The sequence below is a fragment of the Acanthopagrus latus genome, chromosome 24 (assembly GCF_904848185.1).
Source record: "Acanthopagrus latus isolate v.2019 chromosome 24, fAcaLat1.1, whole genome shotgun sequence".
In the NCBI taxonomy this organism is placed as follows: domain Eukaryota; kingdom Metazoa; phylum Chordata; class Actinopteri; order Spariformes; family Sparidae; genus Acanthopagrus; species Acanthopagrus latus.
In genome coordinates, this window is record NC_051062.1 from 11,351,449 (window position 1) to 11,369,065 (window position 17,617).

The 17,617-nt window shown below is 42.4% G+C and overlaps 2 protein-coding genes and 2 long non-coding RNA genes across 8 annotated transcripts; 1 reads left to right on the forward strand and 3 right to left on the reverse strand.

The window, feature by feature from the left end:
• Window positions 1–230: 230 nt before the first annotated feature.
• On the reverse strand, window positions 231–5,079 carry LOC119015404 (high-affinity choline transporter 1-like). Of its 2 annotated transcripts, XM_037091359.1 has the most exons (8): window positions 4,790–5,079; window positions 4,442–4,555; window positions 3,657–3,812; window positions 3,419–3,567; window positions 3,179–3,322; window positions 1,497–1,650; window positions 1,152–1,366; window positions 231–1,071 (listed from the first exon to the last, which is right to left on the reverse strand). In XM_037091359.1, exons 1-8 carry the CDS (start codon window positions 4,971–4,973, stop codon window positions 532–534), a joined length of 1,656 nt encoding a protein of 551 aa, XP_036947254.1. In that variant the 5' UTR covers window positions 4,974–5,079; the 3' UTR covers window positions 231–531. The 2 variants fall into 2 exon arrangements, with proteins under 2 accessions (XP_036947254.1, XP_036947255.1); XM_037091360.1 differs by lacking the exon at window positions 3,657–3,812 and having other exon boundaries at window positions 4,790–5,075.
• Window positions 5,080–5,655: 576 nt separating this feature from the next.
• On the reverse strand, window positions 5,656–10,303 carry LOC119015403 (high-affinity choline transporter 1-like). 2 transcript variants are annotated; one of them, XM_037091356.1, is made up of 8 exons: window positions 10,172–10,303; window positions 9,307–9,566; window positions 8,260–8,373; window positions 7,384–7,778; window positions 7,155–7,298; window positions 6,822–6,975; window positions 6,523–6,737; window positions 5,656–6,438 (listed from the first exon to the last, which is right to left on the reverse strand). In XM_037091356.1, exons 2-8 carry the CDS (start codon window positions 9,488–9,490, stop codon window positions 5,926–5,928), a joined length of 1,719 nt encoding a protein of 572 aa, XP_036947251.1. In that variant the 5' UTR covers window positions 9,491–9,566; window positions 10,172–10,303; the 3' UTR covers window positions 5,656–5,925. The 2 variants fall into 2 exon arrangements, with proteins under 2 accessions (XP_036947251.1, XP_036947253.1); XM_037091358.1 differs by lacking the exon at window positions 10,172–10,303 and having other exon boundaries at window positions 7,384–7,532; window positions 7,623–7,778; window positions 9,307–9,490.
• Window positions 10,304–11,861: 1,558 nt separating this feature from the next.
• On the forward strand, window positions 11,862–14,256 carry LOC119015409. Of its 2 annotated transcripts, XR_005073334.1 has the most exons (3): window positions 11,862–12,011; window positions 12,613–12,703; window positions 13,915–14,256. It is a non-coding gene; the product is annotated as an uncharacterized LOC119015409 (long non-coding RNA). The 2 variants fall into 2 exon arrangements; XR_005073333.1 differs by lacking the exon at window positions 13,915–14,256 and having other exon boundaries at window positions 12,613–12,857.
• LOC119015407 lies at window positions 13,430–15,025 on the reverse strand. 2 transcript variants are annotated; one of them, XR_005073331.1, is made up of 5 exons: window positions 14,886–15,025; window positions 14,430–14,640; window positions 13,954–14,171; window positions 13,696–13,824; window positions 13,430–13,604 (listed from the first exon to the last, which is right to left on the reverse strand). It is a non-coding gene; the product is annotated as an uncharacterized LOC119015407 (long non-coding RNA). The 2 variants fall into 2 exon arrangements; XR_005073330.1 differs by having other exon boundaries at window positions 13,954–14,640.
• Between the last annotated feature and the right edge of the window lie 2,592 nt (window positions 15,026–17,617).

Here is a 17,617-nt window from a genome sequence, read left to right on the forward strand (position 1 = left end):
TTGACCCGAAAACATACGGTCATTCTTAAAAAAAAAAAAAAAAAAAAAAAAAAAAGCCCCTATTTTTTTGAAATTATTATTTTAAAATAAATTTTTATTTGGGTAAATTTAAAAAAAAAAAAAAAAAAAAAAAAAAAAAAGCCAATAGGTTGCAATTTGGCGAGAGTTTCACTTTGACTGAAATACCTTACTTGCATGTTACAATTACTTTCTAAATGAATTACAATAAGTGCACAAAATGATGACTTTATTTGTGTCAAGTGTCACCCTGAACAGACCTTTTTGGAAGCAGGAAAATCACAGGTGGAATTTATAACATTAACGATGGCTGCATCCCATTTAGGTGAGGTAGTTAAAGGGCTACAACAAATATAGACATACATTCTACCCAGAACCATACAGGGTTCTTCACTTACATCCCCACTGCAAATCCTATTTAAGAGGTGTCTTACAATACAACTGGATGAAAGATCAATCATTACACACTGTAACACCACAACCCAGAAGTTAAGTCAACAAAGAATAAAAAACTTAGCATTTTGTATCCAGCATCGGTTCAGATTGGACTTTGTCGTCATCCGTATCTTCAGTATCACACTCTTTGGTGCGACCTGCTGGTGATGGTGCCGGCTGTGATTTCACCTTCAACACGTCCCACCTCTCAGGAAGGATCCCCTTGTTAAACAGGACCGACGACACACATGAAAACACCACAATGGAGACCAGAGCAGCCAGCATGCAGATGGTTTTGACAGGAGAGCGCTGGACGTAAACGCCGTCCTCCAAGGTGCATCCTGGGAATTGTAGGAGGACGGGGAGGCCGAACAGCGGCTCCCCGCACAACAGTCTCATCACCACCGCCACAAGGTAGCCCGCGATCACCCCGTAACCGTTAGAAATCTTGATGAAGAGGACGCAGATCAGTTGTGGGAATAAAATGGTGTAGGACAAGTCTGAACCCAGGATCCAGAACACCAAGATGCTGTTGTCCAGGACTGTGAGAGAAGTTCCCACAACTCCTGCGACCACTATCGAGAGACGAATCACCCACTGCAGCTCCTTATCTGATGCCTGAGTGACAGAGAATTATGTTTTAGATGCATGAAATGTTTGTATAAATTCCCCTCTTCCATCCCCCATGCTCCTGATACCTGACTCCTGATGGTCTGATAGATGTTGGTGGTGAAAATAGTGGTGGCCGACAAGAGGTAAGAGTCAGCGGAGGACATCACCGCTGCAGCGATGGCTCCGATGCCAAACGCGAAAATGAAGGTTGGGGTTAAATGCTGCAGGATGATGGGCAACACCATGGACGCCTCGCCTCGCTCGTATGGAGAGGGGGAACCATACGAGGTGGAGTTCCAGTCTGAAATATTGGAGCAAAGGAAAATTCATGCTGGGTGTACCGACAAACAACATGGCCGCCCCGACCACCCTGACAACCTTTGACTTCCGGCACCATGACAGATTTCCAACAGGCCAACGGTCAGAATCACCTGTGGAAGCTGCGACAGCTCCGATCAACACGGACGGGATTCCAGTGATGATGACGACTCCCGACGCTACGAAACAGATGATTCTGGCGGTGGAGGTGGAGCTGGAGGAGAGAGTCCTTTGATGGAAATCCTGAATTGCCAAATTGCCCACGCTCTGAAAAATGATAAAGGTGAGATAAACCCAGCCACACTCATGTCATCAATTTACATGTAATACGAAAAGAACCACAATTAAAAAAAAAAAACAGTGAGGTTGAACTTTCCCATGGTCAGTTGTGTCGTGCAGATGTTATTGTTATCTGGATACTGATAGTGACAATTGCTCTTTAAGCATTTTATCACAGTCTCTGCAACCCAGATACTCAAAGCTGCTGTAGGTGCGTCTACAGAACATGTGTCTGTCAAACCAAGCCAAGGCAAAGCTAACTGTCTGCATAAACCTCATTAGGCGGCCTTCATTATACGTGTGTTTACAGACTGTCTCTGACCTATTTTACCTCTTAGTCCAGGGGTGTCAAACTGATCCAGTAAAGGGCCATGTGGCTGCAGGTTTTCATTCCAACCAAGCAAGAACACACCTGATCCAAATCAGGTGTGTTCTTGCTTGGTTGGCTGATCCAAATCAGGTGTGTTCTTGCTTGGTTGGCTGATCCAAATCAGGTGTGTTCTTGCTTGGTTGGCTGATCCAAATCAGGTGTGTTCTTGCTTGGTTGGAATGAAAACCTGCAGCCACATGGCCCTTTACTGGATCAGTTTGACACCCCTGTCTCAGTCCTCTGGCCAAAGAGGAGAAACCAGCATGATTTCCATGCTGCTCTATGCTGATTAATTATGCTGTTCCCCCTACCAGCATAGTCTTGCTGGTGACGTTACTGTTAAAGCTTGTTAAAGTCATGTGAAGTTTCCTCTCATGCTGGGCAGGGAACACCTGTGCCTGAGTCCTGTTCAATCAGCATCCTGATTTGCCACACCTGTCGGGTGGAGGGCTTATCTTATTGGATTTTAACAAATGTGTGCTCAGCATCTGAAAGAAGTGATTATTTTGTGTACATACAAAAGAAAAAAAGCTTTATAATAGTTTATTTAAACTTGTGAGAGAAACAGGAGCAACAAACAAAGTGTTGCATTTATATTTTTGTATATTTAGTGCAGTATTCACAGTTTGTTTCAGGTGCCCTCAAATGAGCCCAAAATCTTGCAGGTTTGAAGCTCGTGTTCAATAAACTTGGTGTTGTGTGACAAACTCACTGACTTTGTGCCCTGTATTGGATTTTCACTGCCCAATTCACTCGTCCTCATACTCTGCAATACGAAATAAGTTGTTGACACATCCCATACTAGTACTAGTACACACCTTTTTTGGGCAGCTTGTAGGCCTGCAAGCTTGTTGTTGTTGTCCACATGTTAGCGTGTGCACCCTGTTGTAAAACTACGATATTATATTGCTCTATGACTGTATGGTGCTTTACCACAATTAATTGCAGCATTTCCTTGTGTTGGAACCTTTCTTAAAAAAAAAAATGTTATAGTCTGTTTTGATTAAATTCAGATCAGCTTACTGTAATATTGCAAATAATTACCCATCATCCATTGTGAAAGCATATCTTCAGTCATGTGCTGTCAGAATACAGTGTTTAAACTTGGTGGTTTGAATCAATGCGGTTTACTGTTGTTCATCTTACCATCACTAGAAAATTATCGATCCACCTCCCGACGTCATCAGACTCCAGCGTGCCGAGCCAGGGGGCCTGATGTGTGTGGTTGAAGGCCGTCTTGGTGATGTCGGTGTAAACGCCACTCGTCAGAACAAAAGGCACACACAGCCACTGGGAGGAGAGGAAATCACGCAGCAGAATCAAAATAAAGGAGAATGCTTTTCAGCTTCGAGTTTCATTGTGCAAAAAAAAAAAAAAAAAACTCACCAAGCTAAGAAGCACCAGTGATATCTGGATGACATCGGTGTACGCGACTGAATAGAGACCTCCGAGAGAGGTGTAGATGATCGCCACCGCAGCGGAGATCCAGACGCAGACGCTGAAGGACAGATCCAGAACCACACTCATGGTCGCTCCTGGATCACAGTCAAACATAAAGTGTGACAGCGAATGTGGACGATGGGGTCAGAAATGTGTGGATTTCAGTGTACTTGCACATCTGTACCCAAGGAAATCAGCAATCCAGGAATCCAGATCACTTCAGTTAAGACCGGGATGATGGCGAGAACCGCCGTCAGCTTTCTCCCGTACTTTTTCTGAAATGGATCCATCATGCTGACGTAATTGTTCTCCCGCATGGGCTTTGCAAAGAACAGCCCACCTTTGGAGTGAATGTGTCAGAAGTCAACGTGTTACTTGTTATTTCAAAGGTTCAGCTTGTCACTTTCAGGCTGATGACGACAAAAATACCATTCAACACAAATGCAAAACAGGAGGATCTTCTGACTCAGGGGGTTAGACTCTAATGGGCCTCAGGGCTCTTGTCAGCCATCATAACTAGAACATACCTTGCAAACTTCGAGCTGTCTGTGAGATACTCCCACTCTGCACAAATTCTCTAGCAAACAGACCACACGTTGCAAAGCCACAGCTCTATCATATTGTGTATTTGCAAAGTGAGCAGGGAGGCGGGCTGCTGTGTTTTTTTTTATATAGTTTCTTTCTTTTGTAGTTTTGTGAAAAGGTGCAATGGAAAGTTACTGATACACATAGCTGCTCTTGTTGTCTCTTGTCAGACTTTCTCACAGTGGATGTTGCATCATGGCAAAGACAACTTGGCGTCATAATTAATCCTTATTAATGCCTGTATGTATATTCAGCTGGCACGCAGCTCTCACGGCTTGTTTTGAACACTCTCTTTATCAAGTCCTGGCCTGAAAGCATCTGTTCTTTTGTGCATTTCAAAGAGGGCGTATTGAGAGCTAGCGTGTAACAGTGAGAGATGCTTACCGATGATAAAAGAAATCGACATCTGCAGAGGAATAAGAGCCCAGGTCAGACCTTTGGTGGGATTGTAAACCGACTCCGCAATACCAATGATGAAGGCGCCTCCGACCCAAGTAGCTAAAAAAGGGGAATAAAAGCACGCACACATCGATGGATCATCATGGTTTTGGTTGACACGCGTGCATTCTGCACACAGACAGAGTGATACGTCTCGCCTGAGATGTGTTGCTTAGTGGGAGACAGATGTGACCAAGGACTGTTTACTTCAGCCTGATCACAGGCTGTCAAGCTTGTTGCACAGGACTAATAAAGACAACTATGAATCTGACAGAAAAGCTGCATGCAACTCACCCGTCATTGTGAAGACTCCCACCACCATGCTGACGCTCCGGTTGGCCAAAAAAGAGACCTCCACCTGTCCATTCTGTGCGTTTTTCTCCATTTTCTTTGATTTCACGGACGCCCAGATGCCGATTCCCAACACAAGCAGGTAGAAGATGACCATCATCACCAGACCTGGTATATTGAGAGCCATCGTGGATGATGACTGCGAGCTGACTGACACTTTGCTTCTCCCGCTGGCTGTTAAAGAGTCTTCCCTTGGCCTGCGTCCAAGTCTCTATCTGTTCAGGCACCACCCATTTTTACTGTAACCATGCATTATTTCTTTAAATTCAGAAACTGTGACATTAGAGTGTGAATTCTGACTCTTTTTTTTAATATAAATTATGACTTTAAAAACTTAATTCTGACTTTTAAACTCTGAATCGATTCTGATCTCTGAATTCTCAGTCTGAAGTCAGACTTTTAGTTTTAAAGTCAAAGTCCCTGTACTTGTTGCATCTTGAGCTGTTGTAACAAGTGAATTTACACACTGTAGGATTAATAAAGTCTATCTAATCTAATATCCTATAAGACTTATTGAAATTATTGTTTGTAGATGTTTGGAATAACATTTCCTCTTTCCAGTGACAGTTGGTTAAGGACATGAGCAGCAACTCTGCACATTTGACTCTGAGGATGCGCCTCAGGCATGACACGTGCAGGCTGTGAGGACCCCTGGATAAAGACTTTCAGGTTTCTACATGTTGATGCATGGAGTGGTTTGACGCACTGGAATAACTGGTTTTTGCTGCTTTTTTTTTTTTTTTTTTTTAACAATATAGGCTGAAGTTGATGCCGTTCACTGACAAAACTTGAAAACAATTAATCCAGCTCAGAAAATTCGCTGTTTTTATTGCAAAAACCAGAAATAAACAAAAAGAAACAAAAGAGCCAAACTGACCTGAGACACGTGACAAAACATCAGAAGTTATGACTTTAACACTGAACTTTGACTTTTTTCCCCTCAAACTATATAAATTTAACTCAAAAATGATGAATAAAAGAACTCAGAGACTTTTTTCTGTCTCTGTGTTTGACGTTCACAGAGCCCCTTCAAAGTGAATGCCAAACCAGTATCATATAAAAAACAATTAAAAATGGATTCAGCATGTTGTATCAAGCATTGGTGCAGAAACAAATCTGTCCTCTCTGGTGCGACCTGCTGAGGGTTTGCCCTGAGATTTCACCTTCAACACGTCCCACCTCTCAGGAAGGATCCCCTTGTTAAACAGGACTGACGACACACATGAAAACACCACAATGGAGACCAGAGCAGCCAGCATGCAGATGGTTTTGACAGGAGAGCGCTGGACGTAAACGCCGTCCTCCAAGGTGCATCCTGGGAATTGTAGGAGGACGGGGAGGCCGAACAGCGGCTCCCCGCACAACAGTCTCATCACCACCGCCACAAGGTAGCCCGCGATCACCCCGTAACCGTTAGAAATCTTGACGAAGAGGACGCAGATCAGTTGTGGGAATATGATGGTGTAGGTCAGATCTGAACCCAGGATCCAGAACACCAAGATGCCGCTGTCCAGGGAGGTGAGAGAAGTCCCCACAACTCCTGCGACCACTATCGAGAGACGAATCACCCACTGCAGCTCCTTATCTGATGCCTGAAGAGAAGAACAATACCTTACACGTATGAAATGTTTGCATTAAACTCAGTTCCCCTCTTCCATCCCCCATGCTCCTGATACCTGACTCCTGATGGTCTGGTAGATGTTGGTGGTGAAGATGGTGGTGGCCGACAAGAGGAAAGAGTCAGCGGAGGACATCACGGCGGCAGCGACGGCTCCGACGCCGAAAGCAGCGATGTAGGTTGGGGTAAAATGCTGCAGGATGATGGGCAACACCATTGCCGCCTCCCCTCGCTCGTATGGAGAGGGGGAACCATACGAGGTGGAGTTCCAGTCTGAAGCACAGAGGACAAAGAAGAAGTCTGCATTTACTCTCAAAATGTTGGAAGATATCAAGAGGTACGAACTCACAAGTGTACCTGTGGAAGCTGCGACAGCTGCGATCAACACCGACGGGAGTCCGGCGACGATGACTCCACCTGCTGCTATGAAACAGATGATTCTGGCGGTGGAGGTGGAGCTGGAGGAGAGAGTCCTCTGATGGAAATCCTGAACCGCCATATTGCCCACGGTCTGGAAAATGTGGAACAAACCAAAATATTTGGGATCGGAACAGAAAAGTGCAAAAGCAATCTCTGAGCTCTCCTCCTGTCGGTAAAACATCCGAGTGTTCATTCCTGTAGTTTACTGTCAGAATATGGTGTGAAAACTTGGTGATTTTAATCAGTGTGTTCTACTGCTGTTCATCTTACCATCACTAGAAAATTATCGATCCACCTCCCGATGTCATCAGACTCCAGCGTGCCGAGCCAGGAGGCCTGATGTGTGTGGTTGAAGGCCGTCTTGGTGATGTCGGTGTAAACGCCACTCGTCAGAACAAAAGGCACACACAGCCACTGGGAGGAGAAGAGTGTGATCTCATTAGTTCGCTGACTGTGCCGAGAAAGCCGATTTGCTTGAGCGTCGCAGTGTGAAACTCACCAGGCTGAGAAGGGTCAGTGACAGCTGGACGACGTCAGTGTAGGCGACCGAGTACAGACCTCCGAGGACAGTGTAGGCGATCGCCACCGCTGCAGAGATCCAGATGCAGACGCCGAAGGGCAGATCCAAGATGACGTGCATGGTCGCCCCTGTCGCGAACACATGGCACAAAAAATGAAGAGAGAACTTATCGAGTGAAGTGCGAAGAAGTGCATTTGGGTGTGTTCGTGTATTTGTACCCAAAGCAATCAGTAATCCGGGAATCCAGATGATTTCAGCCATGACTGGGACAACGGCCAGAGCCGCGGTCAGCATTTTCCCGTACTTTCTCTGAAATGGATCCATCATGCTGATGTAATTGTTCTCCCTCATTGGTTTTGCAAAGAACAGCCCACCTTTATTGAAAACCAAAAAAAAGGATAAGTGAGGATAGAAAATATTTTCTGAGTAAAGACGAAGCTAGAACAGACTATTCCCCCCGGCCTTGTGCTGTGTTTGAATATGAAATTAGATACATTTCTACTCCAGAGTAAAGTGTAGTTTCTGTTCTCTGATCTTATTTGTTATGAAGAGGCAAAGCAGGTTCCTAGAATATGGGGGGTTGCATTCAAATGACAGCCAGGAAGAGGAGAGGATTAATCCATTACATTTGCAAAATTTTTCCATATTAAACTTCTCATTTGGATCTCAAGTGTTCTTATTAAAGCTTCCTGAGGTGCTGTTCAGCTCAGTGGGCAGAGCGGGCGTCCCATGTAAAGAGGCTTTGACCTTGATGCTGCGTGTCACTCCCCCTCTCACTCCACCTGTTTGCTGTCACACTGTTCTGTCAATGCAAAGAAAAATGCCTCCAGGGATTCACATCCAGCGAAGTCTTACCGATAATAAAGGAAATAGAGACCTGCAGAGGAACGAGAGCCCAGACCAGACCTTGGGTGGGATCGTACACCGACTCGGCAACACCGATGATAAAGGTGCCGCCGACCCAAGTAGCTGCAACCAGAAATAAACACGCAGAGATGGAAAAATTACTGTTTGAAATGTCTTACAAAGGAAACATATGGAAACCTTAAAACTGAGTGGAAAAATATATTCTGGTAAAAGATTTGTTTGTGTGATACTGGGTGAAAAAAAATCATTTTTAGGAGAAAAAACATTAAACATTCTCAGAAAAACTTCTGAGAGTGATTTTTTTTTTTCAGGAAAAATACATTTTCTTTTCTTGTGTGAAACAAAATGAAAAAAATTCAGGACAGAAATTCAAAAATATCGATTGAAAAAAGTTTTTGGTGAAACAAAGTGAAAAAAATAAACATTTTTGTCATGTGTGAAACCAATTGAACAAATACCTTTTCAGGAGAATTTATTCAATGTATGAAACAAAATGAAAAAAGAACATTTTTCAAGAGAAAAAACATTTATTTTTGAAGATGCTGATTTAGTTTTTTCACGATTAAACCTTGAGAAAAAATCTTGAGAATTTTTTTTTAATTCCAAGCATTTTCTTCCGAAAACTTTCTTACGAATTTTATTCCATTTTCTTCTGAACATTTTATCCCAGAAACATTTTTTTTTATGTGTGAAAATGGAGGAAAAATGTTTATGTGAAAAAAGTGAAAACATCTTTTTTTGAGGAGGTTTTTTTCTGTTTTCATGATTAAAACTGAGAGAAAAAAAAAACATTTTCAGGAGAATTTCTTTCTTTTTCCTGTGTCAGACAGAATGAAACAAGAGATTATATTCATGTGTGAAACCAAAGGAAAGGAAAAAAAATGGGACTTCACTTCACAGAGCCAAGATATTAAAAGCTTTGTGTGCTGTTAAAAACAATGTTCACTAAAAAACACCATCTTTAGTGGGTAAGAGTGTGAAAATTCATTTTATTTATTCATTACATTACGGACATCTTTTCCAGTGTACACTCACCTGTCATTGTGAACGCACCCAGTACCAAGCTGATGCCCCGGTTGGCGAGTAAAGAAGCTTCTATGCGACTGCTGTGCACATTTCTCTCCAGCTTCTTAGATTTCACAGACGCCCAGATGCCGATTCCAAACACCAGCAGGTAGAAGGCGACCATCATTATCAGACCCGGTACGTTGAGAGTCATGGTGGATCAGACCGACTCTGTGCTTCCCAAACTTCAACCAACCCCACAGCCTGAGCGAGCTCCTGCCTTTTAGCTTCTAGCATACACAGATGCCAGGCAAATGAATGTAAATCAGTAACAAAATTCCATCAAAACTGTCATGCAAAGTGACTTGTGCTTGCTGTTGGAGTTCAACAAGAGGAAGGGAAGAAATATCTGAGAAACACCCAGGAGCTTCAGTTGGACACGTAGCTCAGAGTGCTGCAATGCAACCCATCGTTTTTTAAGGGTCGGGATTCAATCCCAGACGTACGAACCTTTAACTTTTGAGGAGGGTTGCTCTACAGAAGAAGTGGAGAGCTTGAGCGAATAGTGTGAAAGAACCTCATCACTTTTAGATGACTGATCAGAAGTTCTGAGGATGTCAACTCAATTCGTTATGAAGGCCGGATCACCAAAGGTTGTGAATACTTCTGAGAAACTTTGTTTGGAACCTGCTCAAATTGCTCAGGTTGTAAGAAGACTGGTTGTAGTCTCAGAGGTTGTGGGTTTGAGTCCCGTCTCTGTTAACCCCTCTTTAGACCTGGAGTTGAACCCTCAACCATGCATGTCCCGTATATTTAATTCTAATGATCACATCGGGCTCGTTGTCACGTTTCTAGTTCACATGCTGCAGTCAGAACTTGAGGATTTAAAACTCACAGGACAGATGAGGTTGGACTTGAACCTTGAAGGTCTGGCCTCTTCACGCAGGAACTTCTCACACTGATTTGATTTTCTTGTGACTTTTTCCACCTTTTGGAAACAGGTGAGCATCATCAGAGATCTAATAGTCTCAGGGTTTTCTGTTCAGTGAAAGAAAACCCTGAGACTGCAAATGTTTGTTACACTGCTGCCTGCAGACTGTGAGGTTTTGGGTTCAATCCTCTGATAATCTTTATATTGTAAAAACAAATTATTGCTCTCCTGCACATTTATTCATGTTATAGGTTCTGTGAACTGATAAAGCTGTGTGGAGTTACAGCTCAGTAAGATAAGATACTGGTGCTGTTAATGCATGAGATTGAGGGTTCAAATCCAGGCTGATCTGTGGGGGTGTTTGAGGACAGATCAGCAAAATCTTTGGTTCCTCTGAGGATTGAACTCACAACCTCAGAACTGCTGCTCAGTCTTTTCATTTGCTGAGCTATTTGCACGGTGGTGTTTCACCTTCATGAGGGCTTTTCACTTTTTACTTTCTGATAACTTTTTGATACTCCAAAGATAGAGGTCAGAGCGAGGATCAAACCCATGTCATAAAAAAACTGCAAGGAGCTCCTTAATATCCTGAGCTACTTGATCAGTGAGTGTCAAAATGTAGATACTCCAAATGTAACAGTACATTCTGTTTCTAAAAGGTGGAAACATTTTAGACACACCTGGTTTCCACCTTTTTGCATAGGAGCAAAGAACCACTAGATGGAAGCAGAGTTTAAGATCAATGATGTTTTCATGCTTGTAAATGTTTGTTACACTGCTGCCTTCAGACTGTGAGGTTTCGGATTCAGTCCTCTGATAATCTTTCTATTGTAAAAAAAAAAAAAAAAAAAAAATATTGCACTCATTTTTATTGCACGCATTTATTCATGTTCTAATTTCTGTGAAGAACATAAACTGTGTGGAGGAATAGCTCAGTAAGATAGGGAGCTGTTATTGTAGATACCTGAGATTGAGGGATCAAATCTAGGCTGGATTGTGGTGTTGCTTTTAGTTTCAAAGCATTTTTAAATCCTTTTTGAGAGGACAGCTCTTCTTACTTAACAAGCTATTTGTCCTGAGGTTTTTTACCTTCATTAGAGCTTTTCACCTTTTCTTTTTGATAACGGACTCCAAAGTCAAAAGTTTGAGCGAGGATCAAACACACGTCATAAAAAAAACTGCAAGGAATTCCTTAATATCCTGAGCTACTTGATCAGTGAGTGTCAAAATGTAGATCCTCAAATGTAACAGTACATTCTGTCTCTATTTACCTTGACTTGATTTTCATTATTGTCAACTTTATTCATCTACTGCATGCAATGAACATGATGCATTTTGACGCATTGTAAGAACCAGGAGAAACTGTTTTCCTGACGAACAACTGAATGGCAGTTTAGCTCAGTTAGGCAGGCGTCTCATGTAACTCTGCTATTCTCTCAGCAACGGACACGGGTTCGGTTCCCGGCAGGGGGCCCTTGGGAGCGTGTCACCTTCCTCAGCTAATATCTTAATAAAGACCAGAAAACTGCTTCAAAATGAAAAGTTGTTGACATATTAACATGCTTTGTTTGATAATAATCTGCTTTGCGGTACGTATGCATTTTAACAACACGCTGCTTGTGTGTCAATGGCTGTTTTGTCAATAAAGCTCGTTTGAATCGAGTGGAGGCCGTTTGCCCAATCAGAGGGTGAGACGTCACACTTCCGGTCTGTCTGGTATGGCCCCAGTCAGCTCGCAGCTCTCTCTGTTTGTCCACCGACATGCTGTCGGTCGGACGCTTCGTGTGAGCAGCAGATAACTAAAGTAAGTGCTTCATTCATCTGTTACATGTTTTCACCGGCTGTCTGGATACTTCGCATGTCGCTCCAGCGACAGTAACCGAGCTAACACTGCTGTCCGTGTAGCTAACTAACAGCTAGCTGCCTTTAGCTTGTTAGCTCCGCTAGTGCCGTGAACAAACCGTTTCAGTGAAGAATGATGGCACTCGGAGTGAAATGAAGCGTTTACTGCACATTTGGACTCGCATAATGTTAAATTGAATGGCAAGAACGCTTCAAATCAAGATATCTGACGAGCGTTTTCCATGCTAAGTTAGCAACGCTAGCAAATGAGCGTTGATTGAAAGTAACTCGCTGCAGCTGTGCAGCAAGTCTGCATTTAATCAGGTACAAATTAAACTCTTTTGTGTCAAACTTTTAATCAGACATTGACGAAACAAACCCAGGTTTAATTTACTCAAGTACTTTCTAGGGTACCTTTTTATAAATTTGAATGTACATTTGAATAAAACAGTTGATTCTCTTCACTCTTTAAACTGAATCCACCACCTGTTTGTCTGAACTTATTGCTGCTTTATGATCGAACATGTAACATTTGTATTAAACTTGTGGTGTTTTTCTTTCAGATTCCCTCTATGGCTTCTCGAGCGGGTCCGAGAGCGACGGGCACAGCCGGCAGCGACTTCAGCACCGCGTCGCTTCACACGACCAGATGAGGTCCGTTCTTTTTGCTGTTCAAGACTCATCGGTCTGCAACAAACAGTTTCAGAGAGCCCGAATTGACCTCTTCAGTTTGCTAATTTTGTAACCTAGAAAATGTCTGAAGTGAAATGCAGATGAATAAATGCTTGTTCATAGCTTTGATTTAGCATCTAGTGCTAGTACCTGTCTTTCATGAAATAAAAACGTTTGAGCCTAACTTTGCAGTTTTATTGGCTCCTTTTATGCATTTCATGGGGGAAAAAAAAAAAAGTAGCATTTGTGTTAATAGTTTGACAAGGGGAAATAAAGGTCACAGCTGACAAAGCACATGTAGTTAAATGAAGTTTATTGTTTGTAAAAACTCATGGACTTAAACACATTTCACATTGGAAAACAAAACTTTAATGAAAAGTCACAAAAAAGGTTTAACATTACAAGCACCAAATAACTTCCATACCCATTAATATTAACATTTAAAACAAAATGTAGAATGTCTTGCAAACAGCAGCCTCTTCACAATTTGGTTCAGCTGTTTTAACCCCTCGTCTTCTACATGAACTATGACGAAGATGACTACTTGTCTTGGAAAAAAGCCTTTGTAACAAAGATTTTAATAACTTTCAGTATGTCAACTATGAATGCATTTCCCAGTTTATACTGTGCATTCATAGTTGACATACTCAGTTATTAAAATCTTTATAACAAAGGCTTTTTTCAGACAAGTAGTCATCTTCGTCATAGTTCACGTAGAAGACGAGGGGTTAAAACAGCTGAACTACATTTTATTGTAAAAAGGCTGCTGTGTTATCTTCTAAACATTCTACATTTTTCAAGCATGTTTAAATGTTAATATTAATGGGTATGCAAGTTATTTGGTGTAAGACAAAACTGAATTTGCTTTCAGGATCTGACGCACCTGGAAGAAGAAGAAACAAAGGTAAAGTTCACTGTTGGGCAACAAGAATTAGCAGATGAAACGGTTCCTCATTACAGGATGGTTTTCTCACCCTCCACCTTTTCACCAGCGAGTCCTTCAGGCCTCGTCAGTCCTGCTGGGACGGCAGCTGGTTTTAGAGTTCCTGGTCTCGGGGTCCGCTCCTCTTCTCATCGTGCAGGGCTGTGTTTCTGCTGAACACCTGAAACAAATAAAATGCAGGCAGAATCAGACACTGCAAACCTTCAGTTTATTTTTTTTTTATTTGTTAAGACTGTTTTTTCATTCTCAGGTGACAGTAAGCCAGCTGAGGTGGTGGGAGCACCCTGACCTGCTCAGCATCATCCCGACAGTTTTCTGCTTCTTGGCGCTGCCCCACAACAACATCAGCTACCTGGTTATCTCCACGATCATCTCAGGACTCGTCTGATCTACAGCTCTGAGATGTTCCCGTTTCATCTTCAGCTTTTGTGGACAAAGAGGAGCGACTCCCAAAACTTTTGTGATCTTTTTCTATATTAGAACTGTCCCTGGACTGCTGCCATCTGTCTGTACATTAATCATGATCATTTCATTATTTATAAACTGTAACATGTAAACTGTTTTGGAAACATTAAAAATACATTTAAGACTGGATTGTTTGTCAGGCGGTTATGGAGTTAAATCACTCTACAGGTGAGGCGCGTCTTGTGAAATGAAGGTCACATGTAGTCAAACATGATGTCTGGTGTGAAAAACAAGTCATGAAGATATAATTTGGACATGGAGTGAGGCATCAGGAGGAGGATACAAAGACAATGAACTAACCTATGAAGGAATTGATTTGATCTAAGGTCAGGAAGAAAGATTCTTTTCTAAGAAATCTTGTAAAACAGGATCAGCTGCCTCAAAAACTGTTGCCTGTGCAGATAAACTAACCACCATAAATCTTTGAATCAAAAGTTCAGAGTTTCAGATTCTGTTCAGTTATTTTATTGAAGCTTGAGCACGATGATTTGGAAACAGTTCATTAGGTTTCCTATGAAAGAAAGAAAACAAATAATTAGTAACAAACAAACAGGTGACTTTGCAAACATAGTTCATGATAGTAAATTATACTGATTTAACCAAAGTGTTCTTTAGCAGCATCATAAGTGTCAGTCAACCATAATTATCATTAACTAAAGCAACATGTGTGATTCACAATCCAACAGCATCTCCCAGAATGTGTCTAAATCTAAACTAGCATCACCTCAACCAAGACCAAGTCATGACACAACTTACCTGAGCAGGTACGCACACCAGACTGAGGAACAAAGGACTGACTGTGTGGCAGCAGATCACCTTTATAGCCTCCAGGTGGCTTGATTGGCTGCACATCCCACATGGGTGGGTGATTGGTGGTCATGTGGGGGGGAGGGAGGGGTGGGGGTGGGGGGAATTGCTGACGATGGGGGGGAGAGGGAGGGAGGGGTGGGGGGGAATTGGTGAGGATGGGGGGAGGGGGTGGGGGGATTGGTGAGGATGGGGGGAGGGGGTGGGGGGATTGGTGAGGATGGGTGGGGTTAGCTCTTTATAATCTAGCTCCTCATTCTGGACACTTTGCCTCAATCAATCAATCAATCAATCAATCAATCAATCAATCAATTAACGCTTTATTGTCATTTAGTTGTACCAACAAAAGTAGTACAACACAAATGAGATTACACTTCTCCAGGATCAACAACACAAACACAATAAACACACAGTCAGTGCTGAAGGTGTCCACCTGTCTGATCAGCAGCTCAGGTGGACACTCTACAGCTCACAGTTTGATCTCATGACACTCAGTGACTTCTGAAGTCCAACACTTATAAATGAAAACTTGAAAGCGCTCAGAGAAGAGATGTGTCCAATAAAAGTGTCAAAAGCTCTTTATGAAGCTGCTGCTCAGAAGAAGGAGTGAAAACCTCTGAGAGACTCTCTGGTTGTTGCGTCCTGTTAGCTCAGCAGGTGAAACCAGGGTGGGAGGGGGTCGTGTCCCCTCCCGAGGTCTCTCACAGATGGAAGCAGGGGATTATGGGACAATGAGCCATCAGCATCTAAACTGTTACTGAAGTGTGAGGATGTGACAAAGTCTTAAATCAACTGTTTCTAAAAGGTTTCCACTTTTTAGAAACAGGTGAGCATCATCAAAGATTGTATAGTCTTAGGGTTGTCTTTTCTGAGAGGCAACCCTAAGACTATACAATCTTTGATGATGCTCACCTGTTTCTAAAAGGTGGAAACTTTTTAGAAAGAAAGAACCACTAGATGGAAGCAGAATTTAAGATCGATGGCTGAAATGATGTTTTCATGCTTGTAAATGTTTGTTACACTGCTGCCTTCAGACTGTGAGGTTTTGGGTTCAATCCTCTGATAATCTTTATATGGTAAAAACAAATTATTGCTCTCTTGCATATTTATTCATGTTATATGTTCTGTGGACAAAAGAAGCCATACAGAGGAATAGCTCAGTGAGATCAGATGCTGCTGTTGTTGATACCTGAGGGAGAAGGATCAAATCCAGACTGATCTGTGGGGATGTTTTTACTTTTAAATCATTTTAAGGCCTTTTTGAGAGGACAGCTCAGCAAAATCCTTGATTCCTCTGAGGATTGAACTCACAACCTCAGAACTGCTGCTCAGTCTTCTTACTTACTGAGCTATTCCCTCTGAGATGTTTCACCTTCATTAGGACTTTTCACTTTTTCTTTTTGACTCCAAAGTCAAAAGTTTGAGCGAGGATCAAACAAACATCATAGAATAACTGCAAGGAATTCCCAAATATCCTGAACTACTTGATAAGTGAGTCTTCTAATCTGGTTCTTAGAGGTTTTGAGTCTTTTTTTCGGTGTGCAACTTCAAAATTATGAATGTCACAATCCGATGCTCACCTGTTTCTAAAAGGGTTCCACCTTTTAGGTCTTTTCTTTCACATTTTAATCTTCCGAACATCAACCCTCAAAATTTAATCAAGACTCAAACCCACAACTTCATAACTTCCAGCTCTTGTTTCATCCTGCTGAGCTATCGTGATTAAAGAGTGAAGAGTCTCTCGACAGTCTTTCACTCGTTCTTTCCAGCAGCATCTTTATAAAGAGTCAGGAGCTTTTCACTCTTATATTTGAAGAGCTCTTTTCAAAACTAAGACTGACCCAAGAACCGAGCCCTCATTCTCAGAACTATATTGAGTGAAGCCTTACCACATCTTTAAAACTGATGAAGACAACTGATGATTTGAAATATGAGGCTGGCGTCATCAAATGTATGTTGGTGCGATTGAATAATTGAAATATGTGTAATGCAGTGACTTACCTGGGGGCCGTGGGAGGAGCAGGAGTCAAACCTGTACCAGCACCTAGCAAGTCAAGACCACAACCCACCACACTACCAATCCCCCAGGAGCTGGAAGTTCTTCTCTGGGCGCTTTTCAGTCCTGATTTCAAACTTCACTGAGTTTTATGAGAATCAAACCCCGAACTCAATCAAGACACCGACCCACAACCTCAGAACTGCTGGCCAGGCTTCTATCAGCCTGAGATACTGGATTTCTCTGATCCTTGGTGTTTCTTTCAGATTTCAGAACCTCAACACACTAAACTGAATCAAGATTCAAACCCACGACCTAAATATATCTAATCTTGGTTTCATCTGCTGAGCTAACAAGATGCAACAACCAGAGAGTCTCTCAGAGGTTTTCACTCCTTCTTCTGAGCAGTAACTTTATAAAGTGTCGGGAGCTTCACACACTTTTATTTGACACATTTCTTCTCTGAACACACAGTTTCCGTTTTTAAGTGTTGGACTTCAAAAGACACTGAGTTGATTGAGCTCAAAATCTGACCTGCAGAGTGTCCACCTGAGCTGCTGGATCAGACGGATGGACACCTTCAAAACTCAATCAAGAGTTCAACTCACAACCTTCAGTCCTGAAAGCAGCACTTTATTTTCCCAAGCTAATGAGTTGGGACACAGTTCTGTTTCTGAGAGGATTT

What these genes read in the sequence shown, in the direction of transcription:
- LOC119015403 (XM_037091356.1), bottom strand. Translation starts at nt 9,490, where the DNA reads ATGACTCTCAACGTACCGGGTCTGATAATGATGGTCGCCTTCTACCTG. An exon ending in GGGTGCGTTCACAATGACAG is followed by an intron (nt 8,374 to 9,306) that starts GTGAGTGTACAC and finishes TTCTGGTTGCAG; the next exon opens with CTACTTGGGTCGGCGGCACC. An exon ending in AGCTGTCGCAGCTTCCACAG is followed by an intron (nt 6,738 to 6,821) that starts GTACACTTGTGA and finishes TCTGTGCTTCAG; the next exon opens with ACTGGAACTCCACCTCGTAT.
- LOC119015404 (XM_037091359.1), bottom strand. Translation starts at nt 4,973, where the DNA reads ATGGCTCTCAATATACCAGGTCTGGTGATGATGGTCATCTTCTACCTG. An exon ending in GTCGATTTCTTTTATCATCG is followed by an intron (nt 3,813 to 4,441) that starts GTAAGCATCTCT and finishes TTCACTCCAAAG; the next exon opens with GTGGGCTGTTCTTTGCAAAG. An exon ending in CACTGGTGCTTCTTAGCTTG is followed by an intron (nt 3,323 to 3,418) that starts GTGAGTTTTTTT and finishes CTCTCCTCCCAG; the next exon opens with TGGCTGTGTGTGCCTTTTGT.